Source organism: Alligator mississippiensis, chromosome 8 (assembly GCF_030867095.1).
Source record: "Alligator mississippiensis isolate rAllMis1 chromosome 8, rAllMis1, whole genome shotgun sequence".
Lineage (NCBI taxonomy): Eukaryota > Metazoa > Chordata > Crocodylia > Alligatoridae > Alligator > Alligator mississippiensis.
In genome coordinates, this window is record NC_081831.1 from 45,504,742 (window position 1) to 45,527,976 (window position 23,235).

Genomic DNA, 23,235 nt, shown 5'->3' on the forward strand with positions numbered 1-23,235 from the left:
AAAATAAGCAAAACCAAAAACCATTATGAAAAGGTTATACTTTTAACAGCTGTTTCAAAGCATTCTCCACTTTAGCCAGTGCACTATGCACTTGAAATCATTTTCAGAATATCTTCTTGGAAGTAGTTTGTGTGGTATATTTTATGACATACACAAAGAAACCTCAATTATTAGTGTTTGAATGGTAAGACTATTTAGTTACATATTGTCATACAAATAAGGCTATGTAGTTAAGGTTGTGAACAACTTTCCACTATAAGCCTGAACCCACCCATAGGATGTTTTGTGCTTAGCATTTATTCTTTTCATTAATTAAACCTTTCATCTCTTGCCACACATTATTTCACTTAATTGTAATGTTCCAGTGTCATTTTTTAAAGGACAGCTTTGGGTTTGTTCTCCATTTTCTGAAATAGAGAATTAAAATACATCTTTTGTTTTCTAAATCTATCCCAGATGAGCTTTACCTTTGCAGTCCCCCTGCCCCATGTTTGAGTTTTCCTTTCAGGAATTGGAGAAACATTGAGGCTAAAGTGACCGAGGATTAAAAGATTTGTGTGTTCTCATGCATTTCAAACATCTTTTTTTTTTTTTTTAAATGCTATAACAGTACAGATTTAATTGGCCTATTTTCCATTTTCTGTCTAATTATGATATTTTAGTTTGATACCTATTTATAGACTTTGAAAATATAATAATATAGTGTAAAACTAAAAATAGAGAGAAGTCTTCCACAAGTCATGGAACCAGATTTCAATGCTATAATTCAAAGTAGCCTATTTTAGCAATATTTCATTAATTTATAGTTTTAAGTGCTTAATTGTAGGTCATGGTACTGTTAGGATCATCAAGATGTATATTTTGTGTTGCTACTGAAGAAAAAAAAAACAACAATCCATCATTGCAAGGCACGTTTCCATCTGTACGTTATAGAGCTTATTCTTGCAGAACACAGCAATACAGCGCTTCTGTGATCTACAGTGATTTGTAATATGTTCAATCATGTTGTTATTCAGATATGTGAAAGAACAGAGAATAGTTCATCAATGAACAGAACGGTTTCAAGAAGCCCATTCATTTATTTGTGAAATTAAATGGGAAACCATACTGTCAGCTCAAAAATAGATGTTATAGTACATGGTATTTCAGAATAGATAGACATACAAAATAATAAACGAGACTCGAAAAAGACTAATTTTTAGACGTGGTTTAGAAGTGATGATCAGGTAACTCTGTTAGAACAAATATCTTTTCAAAACTGACAGCAACTAAAAAACAGGATCTGATGTTTATAATGTTAGGATTACAAAAAGTCTAAAATGGTTTTTCATAAATAAGATAGGGAAAAGTGTAAGCATCATGCCCCATTTAAGGGACAGAGTCTTTGCTCAGGACAAAAGAGGGATTTGCTTTCCTTATTATTTCCAAGTGGTGAGAAACAGCCAAGTATATGGGCTCTCAGAATCTACTACCACTGGGATTATGTAGTACACACCTAGAATAATAGAATCATAGAAAATTAAGTTTGGAAGAGACCTTAGGAAGTCATCTAGTCCAACCCCATGCTCAAGCCAGAACCACCCCCAGCTAGATCATCCCAGCCAAATCTTTGTCTGGCCAGGTCTTAAAAAACCCAGGAATAGAGATTCCACAACCTCCCTGGGTAACCTCCATTGGAGGACCCTCCTTTGGACCCTCTCATTGCTGTCCACATCCCTCCTGAAGTGCGATGCCCAGAGCTGGACGCAGTACTCCACAGGTCAGGCTGCAGCTGGAGTACTGTGCCCAGTTCTGGGTGCTGCACTTCAGGAGGGATGTGGACAGCATTGAGAGGGTCCAAAGGAGGGCCACTCACATGATCCGGGGACAGCAGGGCAGACCCTATGAAAAGAGGCTATGGGACCTTAATCTGTTAAGCCTTCAAAAGAGAAGGCTGAGGGGGGACCTGGTGGCCATCTATAAACTTACTAGGGGGGACCAGCGGGGTTTGGGAGAGACCTTGTTCCCCCAAGCGCCTCCAGGAGTAACAAGGAATAATGGCCATAAATTGCTAGAGAGTAGGTTTACACTAGACATTAGAAGGCACTACTTCACAGTCAGGGCGGCTAGGATCTGGAACCAACTTGTAAGGGAAGTGGTGATAGCTCCTACCCTGGGGGTCTTTAAGAGGAGGCTTGACGTTTACCTGGCTGGGGTCATTTGAGCCCAGTTTTCTCTCCTGCCCGGGGCAGGGGGTCAGAGTAGAAGATCTACAAGGTCCCTTCCAACCCTACATCTATGAATCTATGAACCTGTTCCAGTGTTATACTACCCTCCTAGTGACAACTGTTTTCCTAATATCCAACCTAAACTTCCCTTGCTGCAACTTGAGACCGTTGCTTCTTGTTCTGTCACCTGCCACTACTGAAAACAGTCTAGCTCCATCCTGTATGGAACCATCCTTCAGGTAGTTGAAGGCTGCTTTTAAATCCCTTCTCAGTCTTCTCTTCTCTAGACTAAAAACTGAAGCTAGCAAAAAAATTAAAGTCAACAAAAAGTCCTTCTTCAGGTATATATGGAGTAAAAAAATGGTACAGGGTAGCATAGGACCCCTCCAGGACAAACTAGGGCAATTAGTAACAGATAGGGATGACAAGGATGAGCTCTTCAGGAATACAGAGGCACAAAACTCATTGAACATGGATCAGGACAAATCTCCCAATTGGATCATAGATGGGACAAAAGCGAAACCAGCCAACCATTAGCTCCCACTTGATGAAGAGGCACTTGGAAGGAATGGATGTGTTCAAGTCAGCAAGCCCAGATAATCTTTGTCCAAGGGTGCTGAAGGAATTGGCCAGTGTATAGCAGAGCCACTGGCATGGCTGTTTGAGCACTCATGGTGCTCAGGTCAGGCCCCAGAGGACTGGAAAAGGGCCATTGTGGTCCTCATTTTTAAGAAGGGGAGGAAGGAGGATCTGGTTAATCTTACCTCTATCCTTTGAAAAAAAATATTAGGGATCACACTTGTGGGACCAGCGGGAAAAAATAATGCTGAAGGGCAACCATCATGGATTCAGAGCAGGTAGATCTGGTCTGACTAACCTTGGGAAGGGTGGAAGCAGGGGGATGTGGAAGAGAGATATCCACTGTTCCCCTGCCAGAATGCCATCCACCAGCCAGTCTCCTTCTCCACCACATGTGCTGCCAATGTGGGGTAAGGGTATGGCTTCCATGGTGAGGTCCAGGGCACCAGAACCCACCATCAGGCAGGTAGTGCTCAGGCCTTGGTGACTGCCTATATTACTGAGGATGTGAAGCCACTGTTGTTCGATCCCTTAGCCTTCTGGGCAAGCCACAAGCCAGATGTGGCTAGATCTGGTCATGGTTGCCTGGGAACACCTGTCCTGTCCACCGCCCAGTGTTCCAAGTGAGAGGGTGCTCAGCATTGCTGGTGATGTAGTGACATCCCACCACATCTCCTTGGATCCTGGTTTGGTGAGCAGCTGGTGCTCTTCAAGGTGAACCTCTTGCTGCTGGGGTTCCTCATGCCCCAGGTGCAGACGGAGTGCGTGCCACTCTCCTCACTCTGTCCACACCTATTCCCTTTATTCCTTTTTTTAAAAAAATATGTAATGCCCTGGTCTCGGAGCTGGAGGCAGCACTCACTGCATCACTAGCCAGCAGGCAAAGACCATGACCCTGCTGAGCTCTCATGCCAGGACAAATGTGGAGGTATGGGCAGGGGTCCAGGGAAAGGAGGCGGGTCCAGGTGTTGGGCATGACCACTAAAAACAGCACTCTGCCAGAGTCAGGAGGCCTGGTGGGACTGCCGGCAGTGTGGCAGCCCCAGAAAATGCCAGGACTGAGTATCTTCCTGGTGAAAAGCAGATAGGAGGCACCATAACCTCTAGCCACTACATACACACAGTCCTGGCTGGCAAAGACCCATCATGTCTTTAGCAGGCCTCATCCCTGTCACAAAATGCTTAGACAGGAGTTGAGGTAGATGTCATTTACTTGGATTTTAAGAAGGCCTTTGATATGGTATCTCATGTTATTCTCATAAATAAACTGAGCAGTTGTGACATAGATGATTACACGGTCAGGTGGGTGGCAAATTGGCTTAGGGGTCGAACCTTAGTGGTGGTGGACAGGTTGGTATCGACCTGGAAAAATGTGGGCAGTGGAGTTCCACAAGGCTTAGTTCTTGGATCTGTGCTGTTCAAAGTCTTCATCAGTGACTTGCTTCAGGGCGTGGAGTGCACTCTGTCCACATTTGCAGATGATACAGAATTATGGGGTAAAGTTAACACACTATTGGGTAGGGAATGAATCCAGGAAGATCTGGACAGGTTAGATAAGTGGGCTGAACAGAAAAGGATGCAGTTCAACATGGACAAGTGTAAAGGGCTGCACCTAGGGAGAAGGAATCACCAACACTTACAGGCTGGGGGAGAAACTTCTCAGCAGCACAGCAGTGGAAAGGGATCTTGGAGTCATTGTTGACACCAAGATGAATATGAGTCATCAATGTGATGAAGTGAACCACAATTTATCATGCATTAGCTGGTGCATGACAAACGGGTCCAGGGAGGTGATACTTCCCTCTATGTAGCATCAGTCAGGCCACAGTTGAAATACTGCATACAGTTTTGGTTGCTGTACTTCTAGAGGGATGTGGACAACCTTGAGAGGGTTCAGAGGAGGGCCACTCATATGGTTAGGGGCCTGCAGGTAAAGCCCTATGAGGAGAAATCGAGGGACCTCGATCTCTTCAGCCTTCACAAGAGAAGGCTGAGAGATGGTCTTTTGGGTGCCTACAAATTCATTGGTGGTGGGGGCAGGAAGGAATAGGAGATGCTCTGTTTACCAGGGCACTCCTTGGAACAACAGCCAAAACTGACAGAGAGCACATTTAGGTTAGACATCAGGAAGAATTTTTTTACAGTAAGGGCTGCCAGAATCTGGAATGGGATTCCAAGGGAGGTGGTGCTCTCCCCTACCTTGGGGGTCTTTAAGAGGAGGCTAGACATGCACCTGCCTGGGGACATCTAACCCCAGCACTCTTTCCTACCCAGGGCAGGAGGTCAGACTTGATGATCTCCTGAGGTCCCTTCCAACCCAAACATCTATGAATCTATGAAATAAGCCCAGTCCCCTCAGCCTCTCCTCAGAATTCATGTGCCCCAGTCCCCTTGCCATTTTCCATTCCCCACACTGCACTCTGTCCAATTTGTCCACATTCTTTCTACAGGGGGTATGGGTCCAAAATTGAACACAGTACTCCAGATCTGGCCTCACCAGTGTTGAATAGAGGGGAATAATCACTTCCCTTGATCTGCTGGCAACACTCCTAGCAGTGCCGCCTAGTATGCCATTAGTCTTCTTGGCAACAACAGTACACTGTTGGCTCATATTTGGTTTGTTATTCACTGTAACACCCGGGTCCTTTTCTGCAGAGCTGCTGCTTTGTCAGTCAGTCCCAAGCCTACACAAGTACATGAAATTGCCCCATCCTAAGTGCAAGACTTTTCACTTGACCTTGTTGAACCTCATGAAATATCTATTGGCCCTGTCCTCCAATTTGTACAGGTCTCTCTGAAACCTAACCACACCCTCCAGCATATCTACTACTCCCTCCAACTTAGTGTCATCTGCATACTTATTGAACGTATGCTCCATCCAATCTTTCAGGTCATTGATGAAGATATTGAACAAAACCGCCCCAGGACCAACCCCTAGGGCACTCCCCTTGATACCAGCTGCCAACTTGACATCAAGCCATTGACTACTACGCTCTGAGCCTGATGATTCAGCTAGCTGTCTATCTACCTTACAGCCCATTCATCAAATTTGTACTTCCTTAGCATCCTTGTGAGAATGTTGTGGAAGACAATATCAAGATCATTGTTAAAGTCAATGTATATCATGTCCACTGCTCTCCCTGTGTCCACAGAGCCAGTCTCCTTATCATAAAAGGCAATAAGGTTATTCAGCCATGACTTGCCCTTGGTGAATCCATGCTGACAGTTCCTAGTCACCATCTTCTTCTTCAACTGTTTAGAAATGGATTCCTAGGGGACTTTCTCCATCATTTTTCCAGGGACAGAGGTGAGGCTTACCGGTCTGTAGTTCCTTGGGTCCTCCTTTCGCCCTTTCTTAAAAATGGGCTCTATATTTGCTCTTTTCCAGTTGTCTGGTGCCTCTTTCAATTGCTATGAGTTTTCAAAGATAATGGCCAGTTGCTCTGCAGTCACATCAGCCAACTCCCTCAGCAAACTCGGGTGCATCGTGTTCAGCCCCATTAACTTATATTTGCCCAGTTTTTCTAAATAGTCCCTAACCTGTTCTTTGCCACAGTTAGCTGCTCACCTCCTCCTCAAAATGTACTGTCAGGTGCAGTAGTCTGGGAGCTGACCTTGCCTGTTAAGACTGAAGTGAAAAAGGCATTGAATACTTTAGTATTTCCTGCATCCTCTGTCATTAGGTTGCCTCCCCCTTTCAGCTAGGGACCCACAATATCTCTGATCTTCCTCTTGCTACTGACATATGTGGAAATAAGTTTAACTAGGTCTCTTACTTGACTCAGAAAAGAGAGAAAGAGAAGAGAAAAAGATGCTGATGCTGATGCTATGTGTTTTAAAATGTTCTAAGTTAAGGAAAAACCTTCATGCCTTGTTTTGTCTATGTGCAGATGTTAACTTCCTCCTTTCCAGGAACCCCCAAAAACCCCAAAACTGATAGCTGCTCCCAAAACAATGTGTTTGCTGAAAAAGTAAACTGCTTACGTGTGACAAACGAATGATCAACTTCTTCCTGTTTCTTTCAAGGTTGCTTTGTCTGAACCCTGCATCTTTTCCTTGCTGTCTAAAGTATAAATACGCTTGTAAACTTGTAGAGGTCAGAGTTCCTTTGAGAACCCTCCTTGTGATCACTTGTATAGCCTTAAATAAACCAAGATGGCTTTGTCAATACTGAAACAACCACAACGCGAAGTTTGATTTCTTCCACAATTTGGTGCTGTGACTTGGATAGAGATGCCCGGAGTGATCGGTTGAGATACAGACCATCTCCTCACTGATGCCCCGGTGCCAAAATGAAGTAAGAGACCTTCTGAAATCTCTATTGGGGCTTTCCAGTGAGAGACTGCCTGTGTGCCTTCCTGTTCGCTGCTTGAGGCTTACCCTATCCGACCCTTTTGCTGCCAGAATGGTCAGACAAACTATGTAAGTAGAAACTGTGAGTAGAAAAGAGTTTGACACTGTGTTGCTGTTGTCAGTGAATGTGTTTCTCCATGTGAATTAAGTTCTGTAACGAACTACGAGGTCTTTCTGAAGCTACGAGGGGAAACCTTGTGCAGCCGCCCCAAGGATGCCAGACTTGTTCTCTGTGCTTTTCAAAAGCAAGGGTGCAAGGTGGAAACTCCTAGACTGAAGGAGATCAGGGTTGTGTGACGAATTTTCCCTACCCCCACTCTCACGAATGAGCCATGTCTAACAGCGAGTAACTGTATTGTGTGATGGTGCTACGGAATCTTGTCTTTGGACATAAGCCACAGCATTCCTGTGCCACTAGCAAATCTCATGACCTGACCGGACACCCTCAATAAGCCTCTCCTGTGTGAAAGACCTGTGTGAATTGAGCTTAAAGACATGGGGAGTGGAGGGTCTAAAGACATACCGGCTCCACCAAAAGGGACTCCAGCATTGTACATGTACATACACTATGGCCATAAAAGTTGTAAGTTTCTAGACAAATGGAACTGGTATACCAGAGATGATTCTAGCTTGCAATTTCCCCTGGAGGGAACATTTGATTTAAGTAAAATCATTCATGTCCGTGGAGCCCTTGAGCCAAGAGACAGTAAAACACCACAGACTCAGTGGGACAAATTTTTGATTAGTATGCAGAAGCTTCCAAAAGACATCAAGAATCTCAAGTTCAGAGCCTTAAGGACTCCCAAGAAAAGCTAAAATCACAGATAAAGGAATTAAAATAGAAAAATGCACCAAAAGGGGATCCCCCATCAACAGCACCAGCACAACTTTATCCACAATTGACTGAAAATAAATCTGGAAGTCTGTAGAAGACATAATTGATTTTTTAGTGTGCCACCCCCACCATACCAGTCCCAGGAGATCTGCTAAACCTTGTTAAGCAATTCCTCAATATCAGGGAAGAACCCCAGAAGTTTAGAGATGAATTGGAAACTGTAATCAATTGTTATGAGCCAACATGGGCAGATTTAAACCAATTAATGAGAAGTGTTCTGCCCCCTGAGGTCCATAACAGCCTCATCGCACAGGCTAATTGGCCTCCTCAAAACTCCGGAATGGGAAGTTGCTTAGTAGGTGCCCAAGAATGCCTTCTTGAGGCCATGCTTAAAATCTGACCCAGAAAAATTGACTGGGCCAAAATAAATAACTAAGCAAAATAAAGGAGAATCCCCAGCAGACTACATGGATCACTTAAAACTTGTATTTGAAAGACACTCTGGTATTGAAGATGCAGCTGAAACTGCCCCAGAAGCAGTTGCTGCTTTTGTCCAAGGACTTCTTTCTAAAGTCCAGGAACAGCTGCGTATAATTGCTGTAGGTTGGCAAACTAAGACGGTTACAGAATTAGTCACCATTGCTAATCACTGTCCTGCCAAGAAAAGAAAAGGAATCCACGGAAACTAAGTTAATGTCTTTACAAATACAAACTTTAGGCAGAGGTAGAAGCCGAGGTTTCCATCATGGACAATTCAGAGGCAACGGACATGGTTGTGGGATGGGACGAAGAGAATTTCAGTCCCAAAATAATGACAGTTGTCATTACTGTGGCCAACCAGGACACTGGAAGGCTCAATGTCCTCACCAGCCTGGCCAGCCGGGGATGATGTTTAACCAGCCACCACCTCCTCGCACTCAATTTTCTGTCCCAAATCAAGAAGCCTCCTGTTAGGACAGCCTGAGGAATAATAACATCACAGCCCTGCTTCTCTCACTTAATCAAGAGGATCCCTTCATTTCCTGTTTAATAAGTGGCACTCCTATAAAATGTTTAGTAAACACTGGTGCAAGTCGCTCTATTCTCCAAGCTGAAGAATTTTCTACAACTCCCCTCTCTGCTGTTGTAAACGCTATAGGAATTTCAAATCAGATAGTTCCTCATCCTGTTTCCCAACCCTTACATGTTTCTCTTGGCCCTGTTTCTGATTAACATGCCTTTCTGCGCAGTCTTTGTTCTCCTGTTAATTTGTTAGGCAGAGATTTGCTTTGTAAACTCGGCTGCACTATTTATTGCTCTCCTAATGGTGTTTATTTAGATGTTCCCTATGTTAATGAAATGGCTGTACTTGCTAAACCTAGCTAGCTCACCTCCTGAGCCTGAGTCCCCTAATCTTTCTGTGTTACAAGAGGAAATCATAAAGGCTATCCCTCCGTTTCTCTGGTCCCAACATGCTAATGAAGTAAGGCAAATCCATACTGCCCAGCCTGTAAAAATTGATTAAATCCAGCCACTATCTTGTCCTGTATTCCTTCTAATGCCTATTATTTTACTGTTGTTGACTTGTGTTCTTCATTTTTCTCTATCCCTATACACCCTGATAGCCAGTTTCTCTTTGCATTCACCTATCAGGAACTTCAGTATACCTGGACATGATTGCCCCAAGGCTATACTGAATCCCCTTCTTTTTCTCAAATTCTGAAGAAGGATTTAGATGACATAATATTTAAAGAAAATTCTGTGCTTGTACAGTACGTTGATTATCTGCTCTTAGCATCTACCTCCCTTAAATCCTGTAAAGCTGATTCTTTAACTCTCCTCACCTCTCTTGCCCTAAAAGGCCATAAAGCATCTAAAGAAAAGCTACAACTTTGTCTCCCTCATGTCCACTATTTGGGTCATGATATTTCTGCTGAAGAATGACTGCTTTCTTTGTCCACGATAGAAGCTATTCTTAAAATCCCTAGATCAACTACTGTGTCCCAAATACGTACCTTCCTAGGCATGGGTGGCTACTGCCGCCAGCGGATACTTGGCTATGCCTCTATAGTCAAGCCACTGCAAAACCGGACTCTTGTTAATACAACTGAGCCTTTGCCCTGGACTTCAGAAGCTGAAGCCGCTTTTGCTTCTATTAAATAAGCTCTGTCGCAAGCTCCTGCCCTAGGCCTTCCCAATTATACTAAACCCTTTATTCTTTTTTGTCATGAAAAAGACAGATTTGCACTTGCTGTGCTCACTCAAGCACATGGAGACAAGCAGCATCCCATTGCTTATTATAGCTCTGCTCTTGACCCAGTTGCAGCCGGACTTCCTCCATGTCTTCGTGCTGTAGCTGCAGCTGCCATTACTGTTGAACTGCCCTGTACCCTTGTATTAGGATCTCCCCTTACTGTTGCTGTCCCACACACTGTAGTAGCCCTTTTACTAAAAACTAAAACTCCACACCTTTCAAATGCTAGATTGACTAAGTATGAAATTTTGCTTCTTTCTGCTGGAAATATTACTCTAACTAGATGCCCTGTTTTAAACCCTGCCTCCCTGTTGCCTACTCCTTCAGATGGTGAACGCCATGATTGTATTGCTGTTACTGCCCACCTAACAATGCCCTGCACTGATCTAAAGGACACCCCCCCTTGCAAAACCCAAATCTAGTATTTTATGTTGATGGATCATGTCAAAGAAACTCAAAAGGTTCTCTTGTTGCAGGATATGCAGTATGTTCCCAATATGATGTTATAGAAAGCCATCACTTGCCTAATGTGTATTCAGCTCACGTTGCTGAGCTTGTGGCCCTTACCAGGGCTTGCACCCTAGTCTCTGCTACCTGTGTTAATATTTACACTGATTCTCGCTACACCTTTGGTATTGTATACGATTATGGTCAACTTTGGAAGCAAACAGGCTTCCTCGTGTCAGGAGGTGCCAAAATTAATAATGGTCCATATGTAAATACCTTGTTAAATGCTTTACAGTTACCTTCTGCTGTTGCTATTATTAAATGCCAAGCTCACCAGAAACCTTATGATAATGTTACACGTGGAAATGCACTGGCAGACTCCGCTGCCAAAGCTGTGGCTATTTCCACTCCTCTGACTACGCCTGTGTTTTTGTCTCTCTCTACTAACCAGTCTCCATTGGCAAGTCTTCATGACGTTGCCCTCCTCCAAGATCAGGCTCCAGAACCAGAAAAATATACGTGGAGACTGGTTGGGTGTTTGTTACACCCTAACCATTTGTGGTGCTCCCCGGACAGCCACCTGGTTGCCCCAACGGTCCTTCTTCCCTATCTTGCTTGCATATACCATGGCATAGCACATGTGAGCAAAGGAGAGATGATAAAAGCTGTTATGCTTGATTAGTTTGCTCCAACTTTTCCATCTGTGGCTCAACAATGCTGTTATACCTGACCTATTTGTCAAGCCCATAATGTGGGAAAGCCTATAAAAACAAAAAAGACAGCACAAACCCCACCTTGTGGGCCGTTTGTAAATTTACAAATAGATTTTATTCAAATGCAGAAATGTTGTTCTTATGATTATGTTCTTGTTTTGTATGTATGTTTTCTGGATGGGTAGAAGCCTACCCATTTTCAAAAGCTGATACCATCACTGTGAGCAAAACATTGCTCAGAGACTTTATTCCAAGGTTTGGTATTCCTTTATCCATAAACTCCGATAGAGGAACTCATTTTACTGGGCAGATAATAAAAGAAGTTTGCAAAGTCCTGCAAATACAGCAGAACTTTCATTGCCTGTACCATCCACAGGCCTCGGGCGAAGTGAAATGCCAAAATGGCATTAAAAAAAAAATAAACTGGACAAAATTTGTGCTGAGACTCACCTGAAATGGCCAGATGCACTTCCTATAGCCCTTATGAGTATGAGATCCACTGTCAACCGAAAGACTAGACTGAGCTCACATGAAATCCTGATGGGAAGACCCATGAGGCTCCCCGCCTCACCACCTGTTGCCTCCCACTTTTGCAGTATACATTTACTTGATGATACTATTTTAGACTACTGGTACGGCACTAATGAAGTCTGTTAAGGCTTTTCATTCACAGGTACAAGCAGCTCTCCCCAAGGAACCATAAGAGCCATGCCATTCCATCCTGCCTGGTGACTGGGTTCATATAGAAGTCCATCAACGGAAGTCATCGCTGGAACCCTGCTGGAAAGGCCCATTCCAGGTACTCCTGACAACCAACACTGCAATAAAGTGTCAAGGACTCCAAACGTGGATCCACGCTTCACACACTAAGAAAACATCAGCCCTGTTAGACCTAGAGTCTCCTCCATATCAACCTTGTAATCAGCCTCCACAGACTGGTAGTGAGCCTAGCGCCTGCCAACAGGAGAGCTCAAGACCAGGAGTGAGCCAAGTGCCTACTGGCAAAGAGGATTTGCCACTACAGTGCAAAGAGGATTTACCACTACAGAACAAAGAAAATGTACCCCAACGACACCACTATGGCCCTTCAGAAAAGGAAAAAGGCTTCTACCTAGTTCCTGGTTCCTGAGGTGGGGTTGGTTAGTCGTGACTTGGGTACTTCTCAGTCTTTCCTTTTGAATCATTTTATATGAACTTAAAGACTCACCAGCTAAAAGAAACTTTGTAAATCAGATTAGACTTCAAAACAGGTCAAAAAGATCACTCCCACACTGGCATGCTCACCAAAACACTTTTCTTCAACTGTCTTATCAATATGCAAAGGATTTAAATGTTTCTAAATGTTGGGTATGTCCCCACTTGCCTCCTAGTACAATGACAGGGGTGCCCATAAATGCTTTATCCTTTAATTGGACCAACTTTTGTGATATGTATGTTAAAATAGCAAAAAGAGAAAGAGAAAGGAAAATTAGAAGTTAAAAGGCTCATGGCTATAAATATCTAATATGTTTGGCCATAAAAGGCCCAAAAGCAGGGAATGTGGAAATAAGTTTAACCAGGCCTCTTACTTGACTAAGAAGAGAGAAAAAGAGAAGAGAAAAAGATGCTGATGCTATGTGTTTTAAAATATTCTAAGATAAGGAAAAACCTTCATGCCTTGTTTTGTCTGTGTGCAGATGTTAACCTCCTCCTTTCCAGAAACCAAAAAAACCCCAAAACTGATAGCTGCTCCCAAAACAATGTGTTTGCTGAAAAAGTAAACTGCCTACATGTGACAAACGAATGATCAACTTCTTTCTGTTTCTTTCAAGGTTGCTTTGTCTGAACCCTGCATCTTTTCTCGCTGTCTAAGGTATAAATACGCTTGTAAACTTGTAGAGGTCAGGGTTCCTTTGAGAACCCTCCTTGTGATCACTTGTATAAACTTTAAATAAACCAAGATGGCTCTGTCAATTCTGATACAACCACAACGCAAAGTTTGATTTCTTCCACACACACTTGTAAAAACCCCTAGTTGTTTTCCCACATTTCTACCTATAAGCTTCCTCTTTGTGATTTAGTTTAATGAAGAGTTCCCTGCTAAGCCAAGCTGCTCATCTGCCATTCTTAACTAGTCTTTGTGTACATCAGGATGGTTTGTTTTTGCAAGCTCAGTAAGGTTTCCTGGATTCCTCTCTCCCTCAGACTGGCTTCCTCAGCGATCCTTCTCATGAGTTCCCTGAATGAGTTCATGTCTGCTTTTCTGAAGTCCAGGGTCCCTACTCCGCTGCTCTCATTCCTTCCTTTTCTCAGCATCCTGAACTCAATCATCTCATGGTTGCTGCTGTCTGGGTTGTCATCCACTACTACATTCCCTACCAATTCTTCCCTATTTGCGAGCAGCAGGTCAAGAATATGCCCCCTCACTGGCTGCTCCAGCACTTGCACCAGGAAGTTGTCCCCACTACTCTCCAAAAACTTCCTAGACTGCCTGTGTACTGCTGTATTGCCCTCAAAGCTGATGTCAGGGATGGTTGAAGTCCTTCATGGGAACCAGGGCCTGTGATTGAGAAACTTCCACCAGTTGTTTGCAGAAAGCATCATCAACCACATTCTCCTGGCCTAGTGGTCTATAACAGACCCCCACTACTACATCACCCATTTTGCTCTCCCTCCTGACACCAACTGACACTACTACGGACATTTCTAGTACTGATAAGGTAGAGGCAGGTGTAGTACTAAGTGTTGTATTTGGTAGTACAGGGATGTGTTCCTTTTTTTCCTGTATTGCCAAGCACAGCTTAAAATATTAATCCTATATTCCAAAATGCCAACCCCCCCCCCACACACACACCCTCCTGCTGAAATTTTTCATTTAGTGCTTTCAAATAAGGCAGACCCTCATAAAAATGTAAGCCACTCAATAAGGAGATTTCAGATTGATGAAGAAGTGCAAAAAAATCAGTTCTTTTATCATGGAAGACTGTCATTCTCAACTGCAATGGATTGCTGAAGAAAGACTGTAGCAGGAGGCTTGGCCAAGGCTGAAGAGCATGGGCCACAGCCAAATGGTCATGAGAGCAAGGAGGGTAAGGGACCCATAGCCCACAAGGGGCAAAAGGCAGAGTCAGGGACCCGAAGCCCAGGAGGGGTGACCAGGGTCAGGAAGCCTGGAGGTCTCAACTGGCTAAGAGTGGGGCCAGGGCCTAGAGAAAGTGATAGCCACAGCTGGAGACTGGCAGAGTCAGCATCAGGGACCCAGGGAGTAGCCAAAATGGGCAGAGTTCCCAGTTTTGGGCAAAGGGAGGCAGCTAGAGAGTTAATTGTGACATCTGTGAGACACAGACATGGTGTAAAGGATGGCTGGAGCCATGTTATAAGTCCTTAAGGCACTAAGTAGATACACTGGAATATCAACATGGAATGTTGATCCCTGGGGCAGCCTCCATTTCCAAAAGTCTGAGAACAACAAGGCATGGCAGGAAAGGTGAAGGGGAGCAAGCTGGTGAACTATGAGACAAAGCAGGAGCTGAGTAGCCACTAGGGGGTGCCCTGGCCACCCTTTGGACAAGCCTTTATTACACCTACCCCCTAGGGAACATAGGAAGACTATTGTTAGGAGTACCTAATAAATCTGCACTGTTCGGATTCATTTCAAAAGAGGAAAATAAAAGAGAAAAACAACAAAAGTGACTATAAAGCATAGAAAATGGTAGTCAGTTCACTGATTTGTGTCTCTATAATGTATAAGTAATGTCATGTCACTCATCTGCCTCGCTTGTTGACAAAAGCAAGCAACCAATTTAATGAGAACTCCTTTCCACTTCAACCTCTTTGGTTATAGCACTTGTAATTTCATTGTATTGGCTGTATTATTATTATATATATTATCTTTAGAGACTATCTGAGTAAGCCAGGCTTGAAGTTTTAATGTAGAAGAAACAGAATAAAAACAATTTATTCCTTTAGTTTTGGAACAAAACTTTAATCCTGAAAATATTAGACAGAAGGCAAAATAATTGAGACCCATTCCTACCTTCCTTGCCTTTAAGGTCCAGAGATTAGTCTGAGGACCCATGGCAAATTGGTTTTAAAGTCAAGAAAAGGCTAGCCCCAAGGATATGTATGAACAGATAAAATCATCTAGTATATGTTCTGCATGGAAAATATTGCATAATTTAAAATGATTTCAAAGAGCCATGTTCCTTTTGCCTGAGCACCAAATGCTGGCTGTTATTTTCATGCATGAAAATAGCTAGAATGGTAGTGTGTTGGTCACCAGTTGAAAGATGTATTTTTATAACACTGATACAGGGTGCTGGCCTCAGTAGCTGTTAATTAACGTCTTGGCATTAAACTACTGGCTGTTCTTTTTTTCTTTTTTTTGTTTTTCTTTTTAATTGATATGGTGCATTTTGATGCTATTTCTACAATGATTTCTGCTGTATCTTAAGTAGTTAGCCAAGCAACTGGAAACAACAGTTTATGATTGCGAAGCTACAGGCTTGCTCTAGAAAGTTCATTTTTACTGTTTGACAGAACTGAGAAGATTAGTTCCAGCTGAACTAAAAATCTGACAGAGTATTAGGAAGGTATGTTTAAAGGTAGCTACTTCAAGGAAGTATGGTCAATTCAACTTGCCTACGAAAAAGTTCTGGTTGGTGCATATTTGTGAATCAACTGCTCTGTATAATAGAGAAAAAATATACAGAGCAGTTATTCAGCTCTCCATCACTACAATATGTAAAATTTTAACAGTAAGCACTACCACTTGAGTTTGTGTGGATTCTTCTTCTGATTTACAAGTAGCTTTGTTATCTCTGTAGATACGAATGGACAAAAGTTAGTAAATCATGTCATTACACTCCCCTGTCATGCAGTGCTTGAGCATTCCTTTTGAATTCTTGCCCTTAAGTGCACAAATATACTTGGGGCATGGGGTGTACAAGCACAAATGCATCTTTGAGAGTTTTATGATGTAAGACTGCTTGTCATGATTGCTTGTACCCTGTGCACATCCCTTGGGAGAAAGTCCATCTTGGGGAATGGTATCCTTACAGCTAGAATATCTGCTGCTCAGGAGGCAAGTGCAGCTTTTTTGTGATAAATATAAAAATGTTCCCACAGCTTACTACTTCACCACCTTTTCCATCTTCTATTTGTGTATTTTCCTCAATTGCAGTGCACAATGAGAAGGAGACCTCACGGAAATTACCACTAGATATAAAATAAGTACATGCAGGACGTAACCTTTGAAGCATACTAACTGCCTTTAAAGTGCTCAAAAAAAGTGAAGATACAGACATATAGTAAAAGCCACGTTATCCAGCACCTTACAAACCAGCATGCTCTACTAACTGGCATGCCAGTTGATGCAGCAAAAGCAAAACCAGAAGTGCCCACTAGGGCACTTTCAGTTTCGTAGAGCCTCCACAGCCGGGGCAAAGCAGCCTGTGCTGCTGAGCACCCATGGCCGGGGGCATAGCAGCCTCTCCTTAGTGTGCCCAGGGCCCCCCTCCCTGTCCCCTGGCACAGTGACACGGCAGGAGGGGCAGCGGTGCACCAGATGCAGCAGCGGCCTGAACAGGCAAAGATGCCTGTTCGGTCCTCTCAGGTAACCAGCATATTTGATTATCCAGCACCCCCCCATTCCCCATGGGTGCCAGATAACAAAGCTTTTGCTGTACATGGCCAATGAAGCACTTCAATCCAGCTGTTCTGCCACAAAAATTATCCCAGAAAAAAAACAGACCATGCTACTTTGCACCCTCCAACACAGCACAGCACAGCACAGCACAGCACAGCACAGCACAGCACAGCACAGCACAGCAGGGACTTGGCTAGTCTTTCAGCAACTCTCCGACTCCTCCCACATTGCTCTGAGGAGTCACCTCTGTGGTTCATGCTAGTTTCCACTATTCTGAGCTCCCAGGACTTGCCTGGCATATGACCTTATTTACATTCTGGTTTAAAAGCATACTGTACCCTATATGCGTGGACCCACTCCCTGAGTTCTTAGCTTTTCCTGTGTCAGAGCAATGTCAGACCCTTTGAAGTATCTTGATAGTGGCCTGCACCATCATTTCATAGCTATAGTCTTCTGCTGGGATTCCTAAAGATCAGGGGTGGGCAACTATTTTGGCTGGAGGGCCACTTAACGTGTTCTGGTGAGCCGTTGTGGGCCACAAGGGAATTCCCGCCCCTTGAAAATAAAATAATCTTTTGCTTTCCACAGCTCCGAAAGGACAGACCAACCTAGACAGAAACCATTAAAAAAATAAAATAAAATCTCCAGGCTTTCCTCCTGACAATATGCACAATTATAGGCCATAAATCAAGTTTTGTTGCACACTGGAAATTGAAAATTTCAGGCAGAAAAAATTCTACATTTAATTTAGCTCCACATTCTGAATATTCTGCTTTGACTATTATTCATTTGCACACTGAATTCAGTTAAAACTCTAGTTTGAGTTTACCTGCAGTTGTGCAAAATTTTGACTATGTTCTGGGATCTGACTCAACACTTCAGCTGAGATCCCTACTTGGCACAAAAATCCACTACAGCTGAAATACAAATACTTTTAGGAGTCTTTATAAAATACGAATGAGTCTCATTTAAAAGTCAGAATGTGACAAGCACAGATACTAATACAAAAAGGGTAAAAAAAAAAAAATTCCACACCTGAACATTAAACAACCATTGGCAGAGAAGAGAAGAAAGTATAGCAAAGGATAGATAAAGACTATTTTTTTTCCTAGAATGAGAAGATAAGTAGCACACACATTATCTGATAACTAAAAATACTTTCTCAAAAATCCTCAAGAAAACTAGTAGAAAAAGGAATCATACTTATAAATTCCAAGCACTGCTTAAGCTAGGAATGACAATCTTAAATTTACCCAAGGCAACTTAAAACTCATTTCTGGTTACAAAGAAATAATATTTCTTATCCACAAACCATAAAAAAAAACCTACCACTCCAGCTGAGATATGTATAAAAAAAAAAGAAATAAATATCTTTCTTGCAACATGTCTTGTTTCTTGAAGCATGCCATGTATTATTAATGTACAAACCCTATTCGTGTTTAGTCTCAGCTACAAAACTTGCAAACATTACATTAAAAAGAAGCTTCTATTAAAAAGCAAGCAACTATGTTAATGTAATATAAAGGAAAACATGTTTAATGAATAAAACCAATGAAATCCAGACATCTAAGGTTAAGGTTCCCATGGTTCATGCCTATAAGAGCTGGGCATACCATTTACTGATCATGTGAAACAAAAAAATTGGGGCGTACTCTGTATTTGAAATAAGTGAGATCTATTTTATTTAAATAGTTCATACATGGCCGTGGTCATGTTAAAATGTATGGTTCGTTGTAAAGTATCATCGGATATTTAAAATTATGCTTTTGAAAATTAGCTTTTTAAATTAAATTTACATTTATGTAAATAGTACTTTGCATTGGAGAATATGTGTTTAAAATTAAGTTTATATTAAATTATGTGGTCAAGGACGACTTTTTTCCCCTCCAGTAAAATGTTTTATTCATATATCCTATGTCACATTTGGTGTGAAACTTTATCTGAACTCAAAATTTCCTACAGTAGGAACAGAAATATTAGTCTAGGAGTCTGATGAAAAATCTCTCATAGTATATCACAATAAAGACAACAGAATATAAACTCTAGCATGCCATGTTCTAGAAATCATGACTCAGCTTAAAGTTATCATCATTAATTACAATCCAAACCAATAATGTTCTTCTTCATTACATTAAAGTGCGTCAAGTACTGTTAAAAAATTAGGTTTGGCAGAATTCGATTTTTACTTTTTTAATAATTTTGCTGGATAATATCCAGTTTATTTTTAAGCATTTGTTTCAATTATAATTTTTTTTAAATCGCTTAAAATGTTCAGGATTGCACAAAATTAAGGGTTTGGGTTAAACTGTTAATGGCAGTATACTGTTGAAAGCTTTATAAAATCATATCGAAGTATAAAAAGTAAATATACATAAATCAATACATCATAGCTGCTTTAAATTATTCTGTTAATTTGATAGTACACATTCATAAAAAAAAGTGAAACAAAAATTAAAAAATTAAAAACCTTGGATTTTTTTGTTAGTTACTGGTATGCATAATTTGCTGATCCAGCAGACTAATTCAGATGTCAAAAGCTCCCCAAATCTGAGTTTATATCTTTAGTGTAGTACAAACCATTGAGCTGTCCAAGTCAGTCTTCAGAGAGGCACATGCAGTGTTTGTCTTGAACTTTTCTGAAAAAACTGAATGATCTTTCCACAGACACTGATGTTACTGGCCCTGCGAGCGCACATAATGCCACACTGGACATGACAGGGTGTAACTGGGTCTCCTTTTTTCAGTAATCAAATGCTGTTATGTTGCTATCACAGGGCATTTCACGTGCCATGTACAAATCAGTCATGCTTGAACTCATCTGCCTTGCAAGGGAAAATACACAAAATAGTTTTGTAGCCGCTGTAATTGCGTGACATCTGAGCCTTGCTAAATGGGTCAAACACTACAGTTGGCAACACCAGATTCCGATCCACAGAGTCCGTCTGGTACATTGCAGAATATGGTTGCCTTCAGTATACTTTGAAATTCTAAGCAAAAACTTGCACTGCAGATGAAAGAAGCTGCCTTCTAGAGCCTACTGTCTTAAGTTCCACTTCCTACAAAGCATTTTTTACAACAGCAGCAACTTGTAGATCCCAGTTAAGCAGAATATCAATGCAGCATATCAGGGGTACATTTGTTTCCATTTGCAAGTAAACAGTGTGGATTTTCCCTGTTCCCCGTTATAAATTCCATCAGCCATCCTTTTTCTTATGTCTCCTTTCTATACATTTCTATTATTAACAATGGGAATATTTTTTCATCACTGTTAGATCAAATCAAAATTCATCAGTATTTACTGATAAAAATCAAATCCTGCCAAGCCAAAATATAACATAACAGACAAACCTACAAAACGGTGCAGGGAAATACTATTAAACTATTTCATTGAGTTCCCACTTCTTCAGACACACATCAATTTTATGCAAATCCAAAAAAATATCAGGCTATTTCATTCATTCCAAATGGATGACAGATGTACATATTTTTGTAGCACTCGGGTAACTGGAAATCACTACAGACTGCATAAGGAAAGATTTATCAGTATAATTAAGTGAGCAGCCATAACACTACCCAACCCTTAGCCGTGAAGCAAAAATACTTTTACTTGAAAAGTTTGTTTGGATCTCAAGCACTGTGGCCACATCTACTGTATTTACTGTATTGTACTTGCACCCTATTAACCAATAAAACTCAATTACAATAAATATCACAAAACAATCTTATTTACTACTACTATGTGTTTCAGCAAGAACAGGATAAGTATGAGGGTTATTAAAAATATAATCCATAGGGCAGTGCAACTAGAAGTTTGATTTAGCACATATTTTTATTATTCTCCAGCTGGAAAGCATAAAGGGAGACTGCTATGTACCTGGTGGAGAATGTTTTTTAGTTTAATGATTTATTTTTAAAGACATGTTGCCAAAAAGTCAGAATCTGCTCTTCAGCTTCTACAGCTAGCCAATCAAGCAGCCCAACTTAATTTACTATCTCATTCTAAAAACTGTCTTAGCAATCTTCATCACAGCCTGCAAACAGCCCTAAAAAGACCAGCGCTAAGTTTTGTGCAATTTCAAAACACACACAAACTGTCAGCCTAATAGAAATAGTTCACAAAGGATAAGAGAAGAAAAGTTCTTTTCAAACTTCTAAAAAGCATTTACAATGATGAGTAAAAAAGTAGTCACATCAATTCTTGCCTGTCAGCTCTGTCTTCCTGTGAAAGCCAGGGTTTGTGTTCTTGATATCTTCACAATCTGTAATTTAACTGTTTAAAAAATGACATTTTAAATTCTCATCTTTTCTGTTCATAGCAAAACTCAAACAATAGTTTCAGTGCAAAGGTGAAACTGAGCCAAGTTTGAAGCTGAATTCTGGAACTGGGCAGTTTGTTTTTTATTCAAAAAGCATTTTAAACACTAATGCTCCATTTTCCCATTTTATTACAAACCTTCTATGCTGGAGTAACATCAATGACTGTAATGGAATTATACTAATATGGTAGAGTGAGCAGGAAAGCAGGTCCTAAATCTTGCTCCCTATACACATACATAAATAAGACTTAGACTTATGTGAATGCAAGTGTTTGGGCTAACATGCTATGTTGTCCTGCAAGACACCTCTATGCCTCTACAATCCATAAACAAATAATGCTGAGATGACATAGATTGTAGTAGCCTTGTGGTATTTCAGTCTATCCATGGTAAAAGCACAGGATTATCAAAAATATTTTGAAAGGGACCTGGGGGGTCATAACGGACCAAAAATGAATATGACCCACCAGTGTACTGCTACAACTAGCAGAGCAAACAATACACTGGCATGCATCAACTGATGCATCTCAAGCAAAACTAAGGAAGTTATTCTCCCACTCTACTTGGCATTGGTGAGGCCACAGCTGGAGTACTGTGTCCAGTTCTGGGCACCACACTTTAAGAAGGATGTGGAGAAGCTTGAGTGTCCAGAAAAGAGCCACTCGTAAGATTAAAGGGCTGAAGAGGAAGACATATGAGGAAAGGCTGACAGATATGGGACTGTTCAGCCTAGACTTTGGGGTGGATTTGGTGGCAGCTTACAGATATATCGGGGAGAGCATCAGGGGCTAGGAAAACAACTATTTGCCAAAGCACCCCAGGGGAAAACTCCTAGAAGGTTTCAGACTGGATATAATCCAAGGCTGAGGAAGTAGAAGGATTGTGGGTTAGGCTACGTGGGGGGCAAGGAGAAAGGGATTTGGTGGTAGGGGTCTCCTACAGAAACCCACACCAAGGGGAAGAAATAGATGCGGGGCTCCTGAGGCAACTCTCGGAGACCATAAAAGCTAAAGAGGCGGTAGTCATGGGGGACCTAAACTACCCGGACATCTGCTGGGAGACGCAGACAGCAAGGTCCCATCACTCACGCAGGTTTCTAACCTGTGTACAGGACCTCCACCTCACACAGGAGGTACATGGTCCCACTAGGGGGAATGCCATACTGGATCTGATATTGGCAACAGGGGATGACATGAAAGGGGACCTCCAGATCGGTAGCCATTTGGGAGACAGTGATCACCTAATAATAGAATTCAATATAAGACGTTGAGTGGGTAAGGTAACTAGTAGGGTGGAAGTGCTAGACTTTAGGAAAGCTGATCTCAATGCACTCAGGCGATTAGTCAAGGACGCACTGCAGAGTAGGAGTTTTGAAGGGATGGGAGCCCAAGAAGGGTGGCTGTGCCTTAAGGAAACGATCCTTCGGGCACAAAGCAAGACGATCCCCGAGTGAGGCAAAAAAGGGAAAGGGGCCAGGAGGCTTCCATGGCTGACCAGAGAAATCCAGGACAGCCTAAGGGTCAAAAGGGGAGCACATAAGAAGTGGAAACAGGGAGAGATCACTAAAGATGAATATACCTCCTCTGCTCGTGCTTGTAGGGAGGCAGTTAGGCAGGCCAAAGCTACAATGGAGCTGAGGATGGCAACCCAAGTAAAAGACAACAAGACATTGTTTTTTAGATATATTGGGAGTAAAAGGAAGGCCCAGGGAGGAATAGGACCCCTGCTAAATGGGCAGAAACAATTGGTGACAGAAAGGGGGGACAAGGCTGAACTCCTCAACGAGTTCTTTGCCTCAGTGTTCCTAAGTGAGGGGCATGACAAGTCTCTCACTGGGGTTGTAGAGAGGCAGCAGCAAGGCGCCAGACTTCCATATGTAGATCCTGAGGTGGTGCAGTGTCACTTGGAAGAACTGGATGCCTTTAA

General features: G+C 42.1%; 1 protein-coding gene across 2 annotated transcripts in view; it reads right to left on the minus strand.

Annotated features, from left to right (window-relative positions):
* Nucleotides 1-23,235, minus strand: part of DIAPH2 (diaphanous related formin 2) — an 840,428-nt gene that overhangs the window by 356,818 nt on the left and 460,375 nt on the right. The window contains exon 25 of one of the 2 annotated variants that reach the window (XM_059732729.1): nt 19,281-21,263. The exons of the other annotated variant lie outside the window; for it this stretch is intronic. Coding sequence (XP_059588712.1) covers nt 21,199-21,263 — 65 coding nt within the window. The 3' untranslated portion in view covers nt 19,281-21,198. Of the gene's footprint in view, nt 1-19,280; nt 21,264-23,235 lie in introns of those variants that run through there. 2 annotated transcript variants of the gene reach the window in all.